Source organism: Polistes fuscatus, unplaced genomic scaffold (assembly GCF_010416935.1).
Source record: "Polistes fuscatus isolate 324 unplaced genomic scaffold, CU_Pfus_HIC Scaffold16, whole genome shotgun sequence".
In the NCBI taxonomy this organism is placed as follows: Eukaryota; Metazoa; Arthropoda; class Insecta; order Hymenoptera; family Vespidae; genus Polistes; species Polistes fuscatus.
In genome coordinates this window covers 3161551-3180324 of record NW_025113064.1, presented here as the reverse complement: position 1 = coordinate 3180324, position 18774 = coordinate 3161551, and the positions used below count along the sequence as shown (strand labels likewise).

The 18774-nt window shown below is 27.3% G+C and overlaps 5 protein-coding genes and 1 long non-coding RNA gene across 8 annotated transcripts; 3 read left to right on the top strand and 3 right to left on the bottom strand.

Moving 5' to 3' along the window:
• The first annotated feature begins 4 nt into the window (after positions 1-4).
• LOC122514927 (ubiquitin carboxyl-terminal hydrolase isozyme L5) lies at positions 5-2188 on the top strand. Its single transcript, XM_043632073.1, has 6 exons — positions 5-118; positions 328-391; positions 508-613; positions 703-890; positions 1129-1326; positions 1789-2188. The coding sequence occupies exons 1-6, from the start codon at positions 43-45 to the stop codon at positions 2090-2092; spliced, it is 936 nt and encodes a 311-aa protein (XP_043488008.1). The 5' UTR covers positions 5-42; the 3' UTR covers positions 2093-2188.
• LOC122514955 lies at positions 643-1272 on the bottom strand. Its single transcript, XR_006303171.1, has 2 exons — positions 1135-1272; positions 643-1047 (listed from the first exon to the last, which is right to left on the bottom strand). It is a non-coding gene; the product is annotated as an uncharacterized LOC122514955 (long non-coding RNA).
• A 70-nt stretch (positions 2189-2258) lies between the features above and the next one.
• On the bottom strand, positions 2259-4520 carry LOC122514908. The gene is made up of 7 exons (XM_043632044.1): positions 3891-4520; positions 3616-3807; positions 3346-3533; positions 3100-3266; positions 2760-3021; positions 2486-2640; positions 2259-2395 (listed from the first exon to the last, which is right to left on the bottom strand). The coding sequence occupies exons 1-7, from the start codon at positions 4305-4307 to the stop codon at positions 2292-2294; spliced, it is 1485 nt and encodes a 494-aa protein (XP_043487979.1). The 5' UTR covers positions 4308-4520; the 3' UTR covers positions 2259-2291.
• A 173-nt stretch (positions 4521-4693) lies between these two features.
• LOC122514945 (40S ribosomal protein S16-like) lies at positions 4694-6499 on the top strand. Its single transcript, XM_043632096.1, has 5 exons — positions 4694-4751; positions 4843-4887; positions 4947-5078; positions 5860-5974; positions 6087-6499. Exons 1-5 carry the CDS (start codon positions 4743-4745, stop codon positions 6230-6232), a joined length of 447 nt encoding a protein of 148 aa, XP_043488031.1. The 5' UTR covers positions 4694-4742; the 3' UTR covers positions 6233-6499.
• An 8701-nt stretch (positions 6500-15200) lies between these two features.
• LOC122514937 (RNA-binding protein pno1-like) lies at positions 15201-16346 on the top strand. Its single transcript, XM_043632084.1, is given in 5 exon segments — positions 15201-15222; positions 15370-15447; positions 15557-15643; positions 15750-15940; positions 15942-16346. Coding segments are annotated over 4 exon segments (669 nt in total). The 5' UTR covers positions 15201-15222; positions 15370-15390; the 3' UTR covers positions 16276-16346.
• LOC122514923 (EARP-interacting protein homolog) lies at positions 16343-18629 on the bottom strand. 3 transcript variants are annotated; one of them, XM_043632067.1, is made up of 7 exons: positions 18496-18629; positions 18224-18422; positions 17910-18135; positions 17611-17831; positions 17350-17531; positions 16966-17262; positions 16343-16884 (listed from the first exon to the last, which is right to left on the bottom strand). In XM_043632067.1, the coding sequence occupies exons 2-7, from the start codon at positions 18263-18265 to the stop codon at positions 16722-16724; spliced, it is 1131 nt and encodes a 376-aa protein (XP_043488002.1). In that variant the 5' UTR covers positions 18266-18422; positions 18496-18629; the 3' UTR covers positions 16343-16721. The 3 variants fall into 3 exon arrangements, with proteins under 3 accessions (XP_043488002.1, XP_043488003.1, XP_043488001.1); XM_043632068.1 differs by having other exon boundaries at positions 18224-18394; XM_043632066.1 differs by lacking the exon at positions 18496-18629 and having other exon boundaries at positions 18224-18451.
• Positions 18630-18774: the final 145 nt, after the last annotated feature.

Genomic DNA, 18774 nt, shown 5'->3' with positions numbered 1-18774 from the left:
ACTAATGGTGTAGATGAGAATTTGTAATTGAAGTTTGAAAACATGGCTGATTCTGCAGGAAATTGGTGTCTTATTGAAAGCGATCCTGGTGTTTTTACGGAATTAATTAAAGAATTTGGTGAATATAATGATCTCTCTTATTTTTATATCTCATTATTATGAAATTTTCAATATTGCATATAAACATTATAATTGTGATAATTTTGTTTAGAATCTAATTTTTTTCGATTTTCTAGTATAAAAAAGAAAGGAAAATAATATTATTTAATTCGTATTGTATTATACTCGTGTTACCAATGAAATTTAATTTTACTTATGTGTTCGTAGGTGTTAAGGGAGCTCAAGTCGAAGAATTATGGAGTTTGGATGACGAACAATTTGAACATTTAAAGTACGCATTTATATTTATCATCTTACACAAGACCTATGTTTGTATGAGAATGTGTATCAAATATTAGAAATATATGATATTTTAATATAAAGTAATAAATGTTTTTTATTTTTCAGGCCAGTTCACGGTTTAATATTTTTATTTAAATGGGTACAAGACGATGAACCGTCTGGAAATATTGTACAAGATAGTAGATTAGATAAGATATTTTTTGCGAAACAGGTATATAATATTTCTATTATTAAAATATAATCTTTTAAAATTGCAATATAATGTTCCTAATAATTTTAATTTAAAAATCATATTTATAGGTGATAAATAATGCTTGCGCTACGCAAGCAATACTGAGTGTACTTTTAAATTGCAAACACTCAGATATATCGTTGGGTCCTAATTTAGAGGAATTTAAAAACTTTTGTCAGAGTTTCGATGCAAATATGCGAGGTCTCGCTTTAAGTAATTCCGATGTTATTCGAGAAGTTCACAATTCTTTTTCGAGGTAAAACTTTAGTTCTAGAAGAAGAGGAAGTATTTTTTAGCAAATTACGCAGTACACTTCTTTTGTTGAACTTTCCATTTTGGATAATTTGTTAATTGTTGAAAGATAAGAATGTTGATCACCTGCGTAGCATGGATGGAAAGTTTAAGTCTGATTCCTAAAAACCAGTATAACAATTAGTGTTAATTAAAATTATATAAATAATATAAATTTATGTAAAATAAAATATTCTCTTTAGACAAACATTATTCGAGTATGACACTAAACAAGCATCTAAAGATGATGATGTATTCCATTTTGTGAGTTATGTATCTATTGATGGTCGATTATACGAACTGGATGGATTAAAAGATGGGCCCATGGATTTAGGACCCTGTCCAGTTGGTGATCAATGGGTTCAAGCAGCTAAACCAATTATTCAGAAACGTATAAATAAGTAAGTAAATTTAATTAATTTTAATTTTAGTTATTTTCGTTATATGCAGGATGATTCTTGGAATTGAAACAAGTTACTAATTTTTATTAAAAATTCTTTATAAAAGAATGTTCTTATATTTATTATATTATAATAAATAATAATAGTATTTGTATTATAACAAATACTAAGTAAAGATATAAAATATTATATTTATTATATTATAATAAATAATAATAGTATTTGTATTATAACAAATAGTAAGTAAAGATATAAAATATTAAACATTTCATAAAGTATAGATATTTCAATTATTTCAATAACTTTCAGAAATCAATTGGTTAAAAAATAAAGTACAATTGCATCAGGTGGATGCATCAGTGCAACTGCAATAGCAGCTTGTTCCAATTCCTAGAATCACCCTTTATACTTTTTTATATTTTTACTAAATGTCATACGTAATATTTAATATCTTTTGAACAGATACAACGAAGGAGAAATACATTTTAATTTAATGGCTATAGTAACAGACAGAAAGACACTTTACGAGCGTCAAAAAGCAAATGTTTGCGATCCTGCAGAATTGGAACGTTTACAGGCATTGATAGAAGAAGAAATGAGAAAATCAAAACGATATCAAATAGAAAATATTCGAAGAAAGCACAATTATCTTCCTCTTATTATGGAATTACTTAAAATATTAGCCAAAGAAGGAAAACTTATTCCTCTTTATCAAAGAGCAAAAGAAAAGGCACTGGAGAAAGAATCGAAAAAAAATAAAGCATAAAATATGAAAATTATATTATAATACGAATTTCTGTATGATAAAGATTAATTTTCTGTCATGTTTTTTTAAATAAATATCTCATTTCTTTTTTTTGAACTTTATAGTAGTTGAAGTTAAAGAGTGCTTCATTTTAATTTATTAAAATAAATGTGTAATTTTTTTTTTATTCTTAAATAGATGTGTGACTTCAAAATTACATTTAATTTCTCTTGTTGATAGTATATTTGATACGAGGTAAATACTTATCTAATCTATCATTCTTTATTTCTGTTATTTTCTCTTCATATAAATATTCTATAGCATCTAAAAAAAAAAGAAAAAATAATTTATTACATATTTACATTAAACTAATCAACGCTAATAAACGTACGTATACTTTATATTATATGTTACCTAAAAAACTCTTCTTTTTGCATTCTTTTACATCCGATTCCATCATAAGAGAGAATAATACTTGATTTAAAAAATAAGAAGTCATTCCGTCAAAATGTTTTAAAATATTTGACCATATTATTTCTCTTCTACTTGATATTCCTTTTATATACATGCTGTATAAACAAATATAATATTATAATACTTATATGTATATGTTATGATTAAGTATAATTAAATATGCTTCTTTTATACGGATTATTACATTCATTATAATATTACAAAATTTACTTACTATTCTATTAATTGTATTTTAATATCATTCATATAAATGGTTTTTGGACAAAATAGCTGCATATGCAATTGAGCTGCCCAAAAGTATTTCAACCTTTTATAACATATATTTAATTTATTTCCTAATTTAATCCAAATTATTTTTGGGATAATAGCATTTTTTAATTCTTCTATGCAGTCACATTTCGTTATTCGAAGCAATCCATTTACATATCTTGTAATTAACGATAACGTCCACACAGGTTTTATTTTAGAAATATTTTCTACGCAAAATATAACAAAATATTATCAAATCTTTTTTTCTCCTCTAATGTTTGTTAATAAAAAAACTATCCGTTTACCTTCTTCTTCAACGTAACGGCTTTTTAAAACCAACTCGTAATGCGACCAAATTGAGAGCCTCGTACGATTCAATATTCTCGCTAAATTCCAGAAAATTTTATTTTTTTCTAGATTTCTATGTTTCTTTATATAATCTAATATTTGTTTATCTTCACTCACAGTATATCTGTAATATAAGATTTCAAATAAATGATTGTTCGTAATACAAGTTTACCGATAAACATAAGGAAAATATATTTTCATACCTTTGATTAGTATGGTTTTGATATAACATTTTGAATCGTGTATTAACGCTAAACAAACTTCTCCAAGGTAACCCATTGGCTAGAAATTGAATAAATTTTTGCCGCTCTTTAAAACAAGGAATATAAAATTGTCTGCTCTTTTTAACCGAAATGAATGGTTCGATATTATCTTCTTCCCAGTTATGAACCTGTAAATTGATAATAAAATTCATAATATTATAATAGAAGATTGATCGAACAATTATTTTAAACCAAAGAATATTATCTTACTTCGCAAAACTTCTTCCAATTTCTTTTAATGATTTTATCTTCTTCCAAAGAAAAAGATCCTTTACGAAGTGGCCCGTACTTTTCAAATATTCTTTTTTCGTCATCGTTCAGTCCACGACAACCGGTATAGCCTCCTATCTTATGTTGAGGTGGTACTTCATGTATCAATTTAATTTTCAATTTTTCTAATTTCTATAACAACATATAATATTTATTATTATTTTTATTTATAATATTCATTTGATTTAGAATGAAACGCTATTAATAATACAAACCATCCTATTTCTCTCCAATAAAACTTCTTCAATCTCGCTTTCTTCTTTCTTATCAATTAGGGCTTCATCAATCTCATCAGAATTATTATTTAATCTTTCAACAGTAAACGAATAAGATATTCTTTTCTTTTTCTTTGTATTCATTTTAAATGAACTTAGTTTATCAGAATCCGAATCGTTAGAGTCATCGGTTTCTAATTCATCTATTTTATTGTTAATGGTTTTTGCTTTCTTCGCTTTTGAACACTCACCTTCATCTTTGTCATTATTAATTAATCTCTTTTGAGATATTTTATGAATTCTTTCATTTGTATTAGAAAAATTCAAATATGTATCATTATTTGTAAGATACTCGCTTTCATTTTCATCTTCCAATATTTCTTCTTTTATTGTAATTGCTGTATCATAAGTATCCATTTAAATAATTTACTCTCTGATTCCTTGTAGACTTAAAAATCCTTTATTTTTTTTCTTATTAATAATCATTAAATCTATTCATTTATCTTTAATTCATCAAAGATATGTAAAAGATTCAAATTTATCATCACTGTACACAATGAAGAATCAATTTTGAATTTATTATTGTTTACTTTGAATAAATATGTTTGATTGTAAAATTCGATGATTAAATATATTCATATTTATTACAATTAAATCAATAATCGATTACCTTTATTTTATTAAACTGACTCGTAATTTATAATAATAATGATATTTTTATTATTATTATTATTATTATTATTACCAATTAATTTTTGACTAACGTAGTAATTTGAAAGACACTACCGCCATCTGACGTATTAGTTTCTTTTCTGGTAATTACCTTACAAGAAAGTACACGTGCTTAACAAAATGCAGAAGGTAAATTTGGAATTTATAAATAAATTTATTCAATAAATTGATTTAATTTATTAAATGATATAAATGTATTATTTATTTATTTATTTTGTAGAAACAAAAGGAACCGATCCATTCCGTACAAGTGTTTGGGCGCAAGGCAAGTACAGGTTACTAATAATTCCTAACCTATAATTAATATGTACTTTTATTTAATAGAAAAGTGCTACTGCAGTAGCTTACTGCAAACGAGGCCGTGGAAATCTTCGCGTAAATGGAAGACCATTGGAATTGGTTGAACCTCGTGTCTTGCAATATAAATTACAAGAACCTATTTTACTTCTTGGGAAGGTGAATAACAAGTTCCATTTATCTGTAACAATTATAATAGTAGATTTTTTTTAAAACTAAATAACTAATTTTTTTAAATGAAACTTAATTATACGTTAGAGATTTCAGAATGTTGACTTTATTCTGATATACAGTGACTCGCTTTAATATTCAAACGCTATTGCTTTTCGAATACGATTGTTCAGTATGCTTACTTATAAGTTGACTTATGAAATTCATGGGTTTTTTTTTCACTAAGTAGTACACTTTTTCCAATTGTCAAAAACATACATTTTATTTATTTAAATAATATAGTTATTTATATACCATAATATAACAAAAAATAACGCTACATCAATGTACGGCATGAGTTTAAGTTAAACGCTTGTAAATGCTAAGTTTTTTTTTTTTAGTATAAATAATCTTTGAACCATTAACAAAAACAAAGAGAAAAGAGAATTCTGTAGGTGATATTAAAAATTTGTACATATGAAAACATTTTCACTTTCACTGTATCGTTCAGGCTTATCTCAAATTTGTTAATTTGTTGAAAAATTTTTTTATACTTATCATCCTTTTATGATATTATAATACTTTAAATTATTTGAAAAACCATTGATCTGCAAACAACGGATATAAAAAGACAAGAAATGACAATTGTATTTAAAAAGCAATGATGTTCTAATAATACAGCGAGTTACTGTAAGTTCAAGGATTGTGATAATAATACTATGTTATACTCGCATATTAAATGTTTTTGCAATTGCAAACAAAATTGTTAAAGAGTGTTGTAACTTCGTAGGAGAAATTTGCTGGTGTTGACATCAGAGTTCGAGTAAACGGAGGTGGTCACGTAGCACAAATTTATGCCATTCGTCAAGCTATTTCTAAAGCTCTTGTAGCTTATTATCAAAAATGTAAGTAACGCTAAATATAAAATATATTTAATATATTAATAAATATTGTATTATGTTAATTAAAAAAATAAAATAACGCTAATATATTAAAAAATATTGTATTATGTTTTAGATGTTGACGAAGCGAGCAAAAAAGAAGTCAAAGATATTCTAATCCAATACGATCGTACTCTTCTGGTCGCAGATCCAAGGAGATGCGAACCCAAAAAGTTTGGTGGTCCAGGAGCAAGAGCACGATATCAAAAATCCTACCGTTAATATGTTTATCATATTATATAATATTTATACAGTTGAATAAAAAAAGGACAAATCTCTGCAGACATGATTAAAACATAAAAATTGCTGGACTTTTAATTATCGATGATTATCCTATTCTTCTTGTTTTTTTAATCCTTTGACAAAGAAAGGATCAGACCTTCAGGACATCAAACTTTATACTGTTCTAAGGATCCTAATCACTGTGCAAGTAGTTAGCCTAGATACCTAATCATTTTTAACAAATTAAAGAAAGAAGTTTTACAAAAAGCTTATATACTAATTCGTTTTATCCTTTTTTCTATTTCTCTTTCTTGAAATTAACTGTAAACAATATTTTTTTCTTCTATTTTTCTAGAGTATGTTATCTTAATTTAATGAAGAATATAATTGAAAATAAGATGCATTATTATAAAACGTGACAAGTTTCTTCTATTTGCACAATTTTTTATTGTATTGAAAAATGATCATTATGCAAGTAATATAATTAATGTACTTAAGCTAATAGTATCTTTTACATATGCAACGTGGCTCTGTAAAAGGTTAAATTTTTACAAATTACCCCTCTCTAATTATTTATATTTTGTAACGAGGTATTATATTTCGTTCAGTTAATCATTATTCCACGTTTCGGCCTCAATCGAACAAAAAAATCTCTTTACATACATACACATCTCATCCCAATGGAAAGGGAAACGAGATTTCCTCCCAAAATGTCCAATGGAAGGGAAGAAAGTGTCTCATTGGTCGACACCGCTTTGTCGACTCCCGCCTTCAGCGATCATTGGCTCCTTATCGCCCAATGATATGTGGCTCTAAATTAAATAGAAAATTAACACATTGAGCGCCAGTGCTCACATTGCTTGTTTTTTTTTACAAAAATTACAGATACTGACTTTTATAAATTAATCTTAAAAATGAAATTATCTACGTTTTGTTAGAAATTAGACATGTGGAGAAAAAAATAAACAATAACAAGTAAAATATATCATATAAAATATTGTTTATATATTATAAACTGAAAAACCTTTCGAATATTTTTTATAGGAAATAAAAGAAGAATAATATAGATGTTGTACTCGGGAATAGTCGGGAAATTGCAGGAACGGCAAAAGAATAATTGGAATCTTATTTTGGGAAACTTTTTAACAATTTTTATGAAAAAAAAAAAAAATATTAATCAATCATTTTAAAGTAAACTTTATATTTTTATTTATATGTAGCTGCAGTATGCAGTTTTAATTTTACATATCAATAATTTTTAATTTAGTAATTGAAAAAGAGAGAAAAAATATAATATAGGTTTTTAAATTAAATCGAAAATTAAATCTCATTTTATATGTGCATTTACGATAGTGCGAAAGAAGAAAATGCGAAGGTATACTTTTTATTTGATACTTGACACTGGCGTTTTATTATTTACTTTAATACAAAATAAAAATTATTTGTATTATATTAAATTTAATGAAAAATAACAACATCTCTCTATCAATATATTTGACCATATTTTGACGAATCTTTTTTTGTGTGAAAAAACGATGTCAAATATCTTCTAAAAAGTAACATTTAAACTGTGGTTTTTTTTCTTTAATTTCTTATTATAACTTTTATTTTGTTTTTTTTCTTTTTTTTTTGTTTTTTTTTATTTATAAAACGTATAAAATATCTTTAGTTTAATTTATAAAAATAACATGAAATATAAAATATCTGTGTACATGTAATATTGTATAAAATACATAACAAAATGTAAAAATTTTTAGTTTAAAAAAAAATGACATGAAATATGTATGACATGAAACTGTATGGTGTAATGTACAATACATTAAACTTAACATTAAATTTAACAAGTACATAATACATAATATAATTATTCTAGAAATCGTATTTTATTACTTTTTTTAAACTTGAAAAAAACATGTGGAGACTCTAGCTTAATAAAAAATAAATCATATGATCCGTAATATTATATGGAGTTTCCATAAAACATCTCTAAAGTCATTTTTACGAACAAGTCGAAGTTTGATCGATTTTAATCTGACGGAAAAACATATCTGTGACACTGTGTAGAAGAAAAATTTAACCCTTTGAGTGTCGAATATTTCGGACAAAACCTTTACCGTTTTCTAACCTAAGAAACGGAATACTTTTTTTGCTAATGTGAACTATTATATTGATTAAATTTTAAATTACTGTGAACACTTGGAATAAGAAAAATTAGAAATTTTACGTATGTGACCTTGAGAGCGCTTATAGGCGCTCATCCCATTAAATGTTTATTTATTATTTATAGTAGTAATTCTGTTAAAAATACAAAGAAATAAATAATATTGTTTGAATGTAGTGAAATTTAATTTTTTGATTATCGAAATAGATTTTCACAAAAATTTATTCCTACCCAAAATTTCGCCATACATTATAAATGAATTCTTATTTTATGGTGTTTCAAAGGTTACCGTAGTCAAACAAATTAATAAAAGCAAAAAAATAAACTCAAACGCGAGAGAGATTGAAACAATTGATAAACGCATATATGCGCCCTTAGTCCACACAGATAATTTTGGCTGGACGCATATATGCGTCCATAGCACTCAAAGGGTCAAAAAAATTTGTGCAAAATCCACGGGGTCAAAGGTGATGAAGGTTCTGTTCTTATCTGAAATTTTATGAGTATTAATGGATTAATCCCCATAAACCACATAGAAGGAATCATTGACTGTTTAAAGTGTTTGAATATAATTAAAACAATGAAATGCTAAAGTATTGAATCCATCAGACTGATAACGACCTAAAACACGTAGTAAAATAATTTGTAAATGTACGAGCAAAATATTAAAATAATAAAAATACAAATCAACATTGACAAATTCGTGAAATAACAAAAATAAAATATATTATTATATCTAGTTTATCAACTAAATATTAACGTATGAAAATTAAAAAATCAAATGAACATTGAAAAATATGAAAATTATTCGTGCATTCTTAAATACACGTCCGCTTTCTTTCATCTTTCAATTTTAAAAATAATATTACATCTTAATTTGCAATTAAACAATTATTTTTGTTTCTTTCTAATATTTAAAAGTAACTAAAAATGTTTTGGTTATTTTGCACGCAATGACGTTTAAACTTATTATATATGTAAGCGATTATCGTATAATTGTATTTAATTTTGTAATTTGGTAAAAAAAAATATTAAATTTTCGAGTGCTAGTAAATTTATGACTGCAATTATTATAATTAATTTCTTTTGCGTATTTTTTTTTCACATTATAAAACGTATTTTATTTGTTGAATTCACCAAACGCAAGGTCAAGGAGATAATCATGTACTTTATCGGTATCATTAAACGGAATTTCTTTTTCGACATCATCAAACGAAATATCGAGGTGAGAATTAACATTTTCGATTTCATTAAACGCAATTTCTTCTGTGGCTTCACGAAACGAAATTTCAGGGTGAGAATTAACATTTTCGATTTCATTCAATGCATTTTTTTCTTTGATTGTATCAAACGAAATTTCAAGGTCACAACTTTTTTCTACGATTTTATTAGACGCACTTTTTTCTTCTCTAGCTGCATCAAACGAAATTTCAGGATGAGAATTTTCTTTTCCGATTTCATTAAACGCAATTTCTTCTGTGGCTTCACGAAACGAAATTTCAGGGTGAGAATTAACATTTTCGATTTCATTCAATGCATTTTTTTCTTTGATTGTATCAAACGAAATTTCAAGGTCACAACTTTTTTCTACGATTTTATTAGACGCACTTTTTTCTTCTCTAGCTGCATCAAACGAAATTTCAGGGTGAGAATTTTCTTTTCCGATTTCATTAAACGCAATTTCTTCTGTGGCTTCACGAAACGAAATTTCAGGGTGAGAATTAACATTTTCGATTTCATTCAATGCATTTTTTTCTTTGATTGTATCAAACGAAATTTCAAAGTCACAACTTTTTTCTACGATTTTATTAGACGCACTTTTTTCTTCTCTAGCTGCATCAAACGAAATTTCAGGGTGAGAATTTTCTTTTCCGATTTCATTAAAAGCAATTTCTTCTGTGGCTTCACGAAACGAAATTTCAGGGTGAGAATTAACATTTTCGATTTCATTCAATGCATTTTTTTCTTTGATTGTATCAAACGAAATTTCAAAGTCACAACTTTTTTCTTCGATTTTAGTAAACGCACTTTTTTCTTCGATTTCATTCAACGCACTTTTATCTTTGACTGTATCTAACGAAGTTTCAAGGTCACAAATGTTTTCTTCGACTTTGATACACGCACCGTTTTCTTTGATAGCTTCAAACAAAATTTCAACGTCAGAATTTTCTTTTTCGTTTTCATCAAACGCACTTTCTTTTCCAGCTTCGTGAAACGAAATTTCAATGTAGACATTTTCTTTTTCGATTTCATGAAACGTAACTTCATGATCCGTAATTGCAGTGTTCGAATGTTCTTTTTTGACTTCGCATAACGAATTTTCATTTTTGTTATCACGAAACGTAATTTCAGGATTCATAAATGTAGGATACGAATTTTCTTCTTCTTTTACAGGAAACGAATTTTTTTTTTTACTTTCACGAAACTCACTTCGTTTTTTAATTTTACGCAACGTAATTTCGGGATATTCAAATTCATCGTAGGAATTTTTTCCATTAGCTAAGTGAAACGGATTTTTTTTTTTCATCCCATAAAACGGATTTTTCTTTTTAATCTCACAAAAAGGATTTTTCTTGTTCACTTCACGAGACGTATTATTATCTTTTTTGATTTTATGATACGTAACTTCGGGATACGTAATAATTGAATACGAATGTTCTTCTTTGACCTTGTAAGACGAATTTTCTTTTTTGAATACACGTAACGTATTTTCTTTATCAGTTTCGTCGTTATTAATGAGCCCATGTTTAATCCCCATTTGTCTTTCTTTTGTTTTTTTAACAATAAAACGATAAATATCTTCTCCAAACTTCATCATGCTCGTAGTAATCAATACCGGTAATTCTTGTGCAACAAGATCATCTTTCAGAAGCAAAGATAAAGCGTGCACATATGCACCTTTCAATTCTAATTTTTTCGCATAAGCTTCCTTTAAATTAACATCACAATTTTTATTATTATTAATCACAGAACTCGTACGGGTGTTCATTTTTTTAATAAAATTACACTGAACTGTAGCAAACAAACAAAAATAAATTGAGAAGACTTTTCTAATTACTTTTCTTTTTCAACAAACGTCCGTTCTCTGCAAAATCTGATCGATTAATGAAACATTGCTAGGAATTTTGTTTTTCTCGTAAGTAAATTGTCGAACCTTTGTCTTCTTCCTATCGTACTTCTATTGTTCAATGGTGTAACAGCTAACCATAAAGAAATTCAATCGTTTAACCGTCAAAACAGATTCAATGAAAAAAAAAACAAAACACAGTGACAACAATACTCTTCCGTTCACGAGTCTGATAAAAGAAATAAAATGTGCTATACGAAAAATTTAACGTAGGATTAAACCATGAAATTGTAAAGAAAATCACGAAAATTGATGCAAATACCGTATACTTTGTGATAATTAATAAACACAAATTTTCCGATACAAAATACGATTTGATTATTTACAAACGACAGAAAAACAAATCTTGAACATCTGAGACCTTGTAAATTCGAACAAGACTCAATTATCAAAACTCTTCTGGTTTATTAAATAATTTCATTCTTAATTCATTTTTATTAGATAATTTAATATTTCACATATAAATATAATTTAATTGGTTTTTTATCTTGTACAGAAAATAAAACTATTAAAAAATAGGATTATTAAATATAATATAAAGATATTATTAAATATTATATAAAAATATTAATATTAAATTAAATTAATATTAAATATAAATATTATATAATATTATTAAATATAATATAAAGATGAAAGATAGCTATTACATCTTGGGGGAGGAGGGGAGGAAAGCAGATATAAATTGAATGAAACATAAATTTGTAAGCGGCACGTGTAAACGAATTTATTGTTAAACTGTAGTGTGTGAAAAAGTGATTGGTTCGGAGAAATTAACGAAGGAGTGGGAGAAGCGCGCGCAGATTAACAAATAAGGAACGGCGAAAGTAAGGGGCGGGGAGTAGTACGGTTGAATAGCTCGAAACGTGATCATATATATAATTTAGTATTTAATACAATTGTTGAAAATAAACTTATTCTGCCTGCATACCAAGATATTTCGTTTGTCTTATTTTTGTTTTACCGTTTAAAGGAGGGAAATACGTGTAGAGGCTTCAAAAAATTCAATTTTTTTTTATAAATCGATTGTAAAACTAATAAAAAATATACTCATAACATTTCAAGTCAAAAATCCAAGTTGTTCAAAAGTTATAAGCTATTAAGTGAGCGTCCGTCGTTCAAGTGTCATTCTCGAAACGACTTTTTTCGAAATTGTGTACACTCTAGCTTAAAAAGATTTTGACCAATCATTTTGAAATTTGAAATATAGTTTCTTTATATAATTACGCTCTATTTGAACCTGAATCCTAAGCGATATCTTTGTTTAAAGTATTTTTTTTATAATGAAAAATATATGAAAAAATAGAAAAAAATCATGCTTTATGTTCACACCCCTCTAAAAATTACAAATTTTCATTTTTTTCTAGGGAAATGATGTTCAAATAGAAGATACACATATAAAAAAAGTAATTTTTCTTTGTAATTGATTTCTGATCAAAATTGTGACTTCCAAGATGTACGCAAACTGCTCAGTCGGATGGAAACCTACAATTTGTTGACAGCTGATATCTCCGCTAGTTTTCGAGATAAATCTTGAAAAATTTCGGAAAATGTTCTTAAATATATGTGTTAAATGACCTTATAATATTAATAAATAGCATAAATTTTTAATACGTTAAAAAAATTCATGAAAATCATAATGAAAACATCGTTTTACACGTATTTCCCCCCTTAAGACACAAGCATTGGAAATATTCTGACATTAGTATTTTCTTTTTTTCATTATAATCATTAATTGTTAAATACAATCTCTTATTTCTAAACCATTAATTAATATAAAACCAATTAGTCTCCAATTTTGTGCAACAAATTTAATTTATAATTTTTTATTTATATTTTTTATAACACGAGAATATTTATCCTATCGGGGAAGTATCGAATATTGTTAGTTAAAAACTTGAATAAATACGTTTTTATTTCTTTAGGTCTAACAATGAACTCCTCTACATTTACATCTTTAATATATAAATTCTTAATAAACAAATGCAAGTCGTTCTTCGTACAATTACGAATATAACACACACTAGTAAGCTCGAGAATCTTTTATATTTTTCTCGACTGTCAATTGTTCGATTTCTCATGCCGACACACACACACACACACACGCGCAATTTACTGACGAAAGAATCTTTCACATTATTCCTTCAACTGTTTTATCTCGCATACTTATTCACACCACTACACTAGCTACTCATACTAATCCAACAGTAACAGTGATCTTGTTACAAGAATACTTAATAATAGAAAAATAACTTGAAGAAAAAAGGATAAAAGAACAAATCCAACCAATAGGCCAGTCAAAAAGGGCCAAACTTTTTTAGCTGAACGGTTGCAAATTTGATCTAAGGGTAAGTTGACGACGCTGATTCGAATGGTGCTAATTTTATTAAAATCTGATACCAAGGTTTTGAGAAAAAGGGTAAAAAAGGGTAAGATATGCCCTTATCTTAGAATCTAGGCGTTTAATCGAAAAAAGTTTCAAACAAAAGTTGTGGGGAATTGAAAAATACATAAAAAATGTTTTATAGTTTATCTTCATATCTGCAAAAATAATCGAGAAATATTGAAAAAAAGTAATTGTAGAGTGGGGCGCAAAGTCCCGCCTCTCCACCGACTTTTCACGCGAGCGGGCTAGTGTGTGTGCGAGCGTCTGTGTGTACTAATTCACAAACGAAGGATCTTCGGTAATCTTCGGGACTCTCGGCTTGAATGAAAGTGCGAGTGAGAGAAGAAACCAATATTTCTCTCTTTTTATTTGTTCATGCGATAGCGAATATTTTTGTCTTGGCCATCGATTGTTGAGCGTTCTGTTTATTCCTTTGTTATAATTGTTAAGTTTGTCATATATTTTGTAAGTCTTTTTTGATACGTTAAAAAATAAAAATATTCATATAATATTTTTCCCTAGTGAATTAATTATTTTGAATATTGTTGAACACGCTACAACACAAAAAGAGTCTTTCAAGCGAGACTTGATTTAATGATCTCGCGTTTACGAGTAAAGTAATAATATTAAAATTATTTTTTTATATTATTACTTTTATAAAAAGATAACTATTTATTCCTAATATAAAAATTTATATCATTTTATTTCTGAACGTCATATGGCACTGATTTTTGAAACAATTTAGTGATGGAGAACATGAACTAACTATCTTTATACCATCATAATAATTATTGATAAAAACTAATTTAATTCTTGCTATTACTCACACGTAGATTCGTTAAGTTGACGTTTATTGTAAGTGGCATAAATAAATATCAAGACTTATGCTTTTTGTGTTGAACAAGTCCTTTACCACTACGAAAAATAATCCTTAAATCTACACTAATTAAATTTATTTCATATTATAATTAATTATTGTTCCAATAGTTTTGTAATATTTAAATAAATTTATATTATAGTGTGTGTACGCTATTGCTTTTTCAAACTGGGGTAAGAGAAACTTTCTCTTATTGGCTGACTACTTGCTTCCTGAAAAGACATCATTGGCTAGAATATTCATACTAGATTCAAAAGTATATCGATATTTATCGCTTTAGAATGATTGAAAATAAAGTTAGTTATTTAATATTTAAATCATTTTGTTAATTTGACGAAAATGAATAATAAATATGTAATTATTAAAAATTTACGAACATTGAATATAATTTTATTCTCCTGACGAGAATCAACCAATCAGCGTCAACATTTGATTGACGGTGGGTATAATACATGGTGACCGCTTATCAATCATAGAAACACGTGGATTATTGGAATATTGTGGTAGATTTCTTATTCTGATGTTCAATTAAATATCACGGTTAAAGTATTTCGATATTAATTTATAATTTAAATTTGGCCTACAGAAAAAAGATACATATTTTAAAATGACGAATACTACTGAGAAAGGAAAGAAACGGCAAGCCGACGATAATGCTATGGAGGTACGTAATGGAGGTTATGTTCTCTTTCGTCTTTGTTATTTTCCATGTATTTATTATATTGATCTCGCTTATTATTTGAAAATGAATTTATTAGAATATTATGTAATAGGTCGAAGTAGTAAATGGCATTGAAGGAAAGGTTAAATCTAGATCGCCTGCTAAAAAAGTCAAAAGAGTATATGGTGAATTTCGAAAGGTACATTTTGGAGTGTTTATGTATTATATATATTTATTATAATTGTTTTTGTAATTAATTACATATTAGATAGGTGCAAAATTAATAATTGATTGATGTTTTGTAGATACCTGTACCTGCACATAGGTATACTCCTCTCAAGGAAAATTGGATGAAGATTTTTACTCCTATTGTAGAACATTTACAATTACAAGTACGTTTCAATTTGAGAACAAGGAACGTAGAAATTCGTACTGCTCCTGAAACTACTGCTATTTCTAATCTTCAAAAAGGCGCAGATTTTGTTAAAGCATTTATGTGGTTTCGAAGTAGAAGATGCTCTAGCTTTATTACGTTTAGATGATTTGTTTGTCGAGACTTTTGAAATTCAAGATGTAAAACCGTTAAAAAGTGATCATTTATCTAGAGCTATAGGAAGGTTAGCAGGGAAAGGAGGCAGAACAAAATTCACAATTGAAAATGTTACAAAAACAAGAATCGTTTTAGCCGATAGCAAGATTCATATACTTGGATCTTTCCAAAATATACAATTAGCTCGTAGGGCTATTTGTAATTTAATATTAGGAAGTCCACCGTCCAAAGTGTATGGTCATTTAAGAAATATTGCTAGTAGAGTATCAGAACGATTGTAATATAGTATAAGAAATTGTATAAAATGGTTTTCTATTTTGCATATATATGTAAATATATAGGATTTAGTTTGTTTTATAATATTGATATTTATTATTGAAAACTTAACCTTTTCGCTACGGGCTAATTTTACGAACGATTCGTTGCGTCGAAAGTATGCACTTTAAAACATTTTGATAGTCCGCAGAAAGGAAAAGATGAAAATATTATATTACATAATGGAATTAGAAAATATAACTTTTAATAATGTAATTTCGTATGGAAAGTCTCAAAGATACGCAAAGTGCAAAACAATTGGAATGTGTAACCATAACGATAACAAATCTACTCTGTTCATAAAACATCACGGTTGGCTATAGTCACCGCTTGTATCAAAAGAGTTAATTTTAACGTAAGTGACAGTTTCTAAAAAATAACTCGGAATAATTTAATAAATACAATATTTAATTTAAAGAAGTATTTGGTATTTATATTTTCGGGGTACTTTGTTTATAACTAATCTACCATCATAACTCAATGAAGCAAATGTCCAAGGATCAGCAGAGGACCATTCAACTGCGTAAACACTATCCTCGTGTGTTTCGTATCTCTCAACAACACCGTCTTCTAATCTAAAATATTTATTTAATTATATAAAAACATTATACATCAGCATTAATTTTTCTTTTAAATAGCGCTTAAACAATACATACTTTTCTTTTTGACACATTTCATCGGCTTGACCGTTGTCGTCTTCTGGTGAAACTATATGCCCATATGGTTCGGAGGAAATAGATACAATACTATATAAAATAACTCTGGAATCACTACTCGATGTTAAAACCAATTGGTCGTGAAAACGATTGATTCGTATATTCCAGACCCAATGTGAATGTTCCATACGCGATAACACAGGCTCACTTGGTACTCGAATATCCCAGAATTTCATGTATCCGTCATCGCCACAGGTAGACAAGAAATACTGTCGATTAACATTAAAATCTAAATCTCTGTAACAAAGTATTTTTTCTCTTACGTACTTGTACTTTTATATACGGTAAAGATAAAAATATTATTTTTCTTCTTTCTATGTTCACCTAATTATCTGCGAATGAGCAGATGTAATTGTCCATGAAGGATCTGACGGAGTTCTCAAATCCCAACCTTGAATATTATTTTCATCCAATGTTACAAATTGGTTACACCCGTTATGAGGATTCCATTTACCATTTGTAAACCGTGGTAAATTTTTGCCAGATAAAATACCGGATACTGCAACCTAGAGTATATAACTAAGAATAAGAAGGGTGACGATAGGAAGCATTCTAATAGTTAATTTAATAAGTATTTATATTTACTTGCGGTTTACTGTTACCGAGGTCCCATAGCGCAAAGCATTTATCTACAACCGATATTGCTTTTGTACCATCCATAGGATGATAAGCGATGGTTTTTAAATCACTGCCATACTCCGTCGTATCGATTTCAGCTAACATCTCCAATTGTATACTGTCATTTGTGTATTCTTTTATTTCGGGTAACTTCCAAAGTGCTCCTTTCATTTGACATGTTCCTTCATCTAAACAATTTCAATTCAACATTTATTTAATATCTAATATTTCATTCTTAAAATAAATTAAACAAATGAAGGAAATACCATTTAAACTATTGTAACAAGTAATAAATAAAGAAGATTCAGTCGGTGATGCTTGCAAAGACCATATTTCACCGATTGGATGTTGAAATACTTGGGTCTTTAAACCATTAGTTTCTTCATTAAGTTCAACTAAATGTACTTGATTGTTAGTCAATTTCAATGATTGAGTTCCAACTAGAAATCTAACAATATCGGTTTCTGCAGTTTGGGCTGATAACGCTCTAGTCTGTAATATAGATAATTATAAATCAATCAATCGTGGAGATTAAGTTGTTAATATACTGTAAGATTAAATTATTAAGAAAACATCATACTTGAAATTCAAGTCCATATATCAAAGGAATGTCACTCTCCATTTTGTCTCAATATGTAATATACAAATTGATTTCATATATAAACAATATTTAAAATTATAATATTAATCGTTACTTATAAATCATTATTTTTCTTCGTATTGATTAGTCAACAAATTGTCAATATGTATCCTATATTTATATTCAAACAATTATTATTCTACAAACACAACAATAAATATATATTACAAAAATAACCAATATAATGACGTAAGAATGAATATATTTCTTACTATTCGTCGTTAATTGACCAATCACAGACGTATAAATCTTACAAATTGTATTTTTCATAACATCTCCAATACTACATTCCCAATATTTCTTTTTAATAATTATATATATTTTATAACATTAAATAATAATCGAGTATTATTATCATATTATGATTAAAAATAATATTTCAATTGATTTTATACAAAAAATTGACAAGGGTTCACGAATTTCCACTTTCTCGATAGAGGTTAAACGGCCCTGGGCGTATTAACCAATGACAAGCTTCGGCTCAATACGCA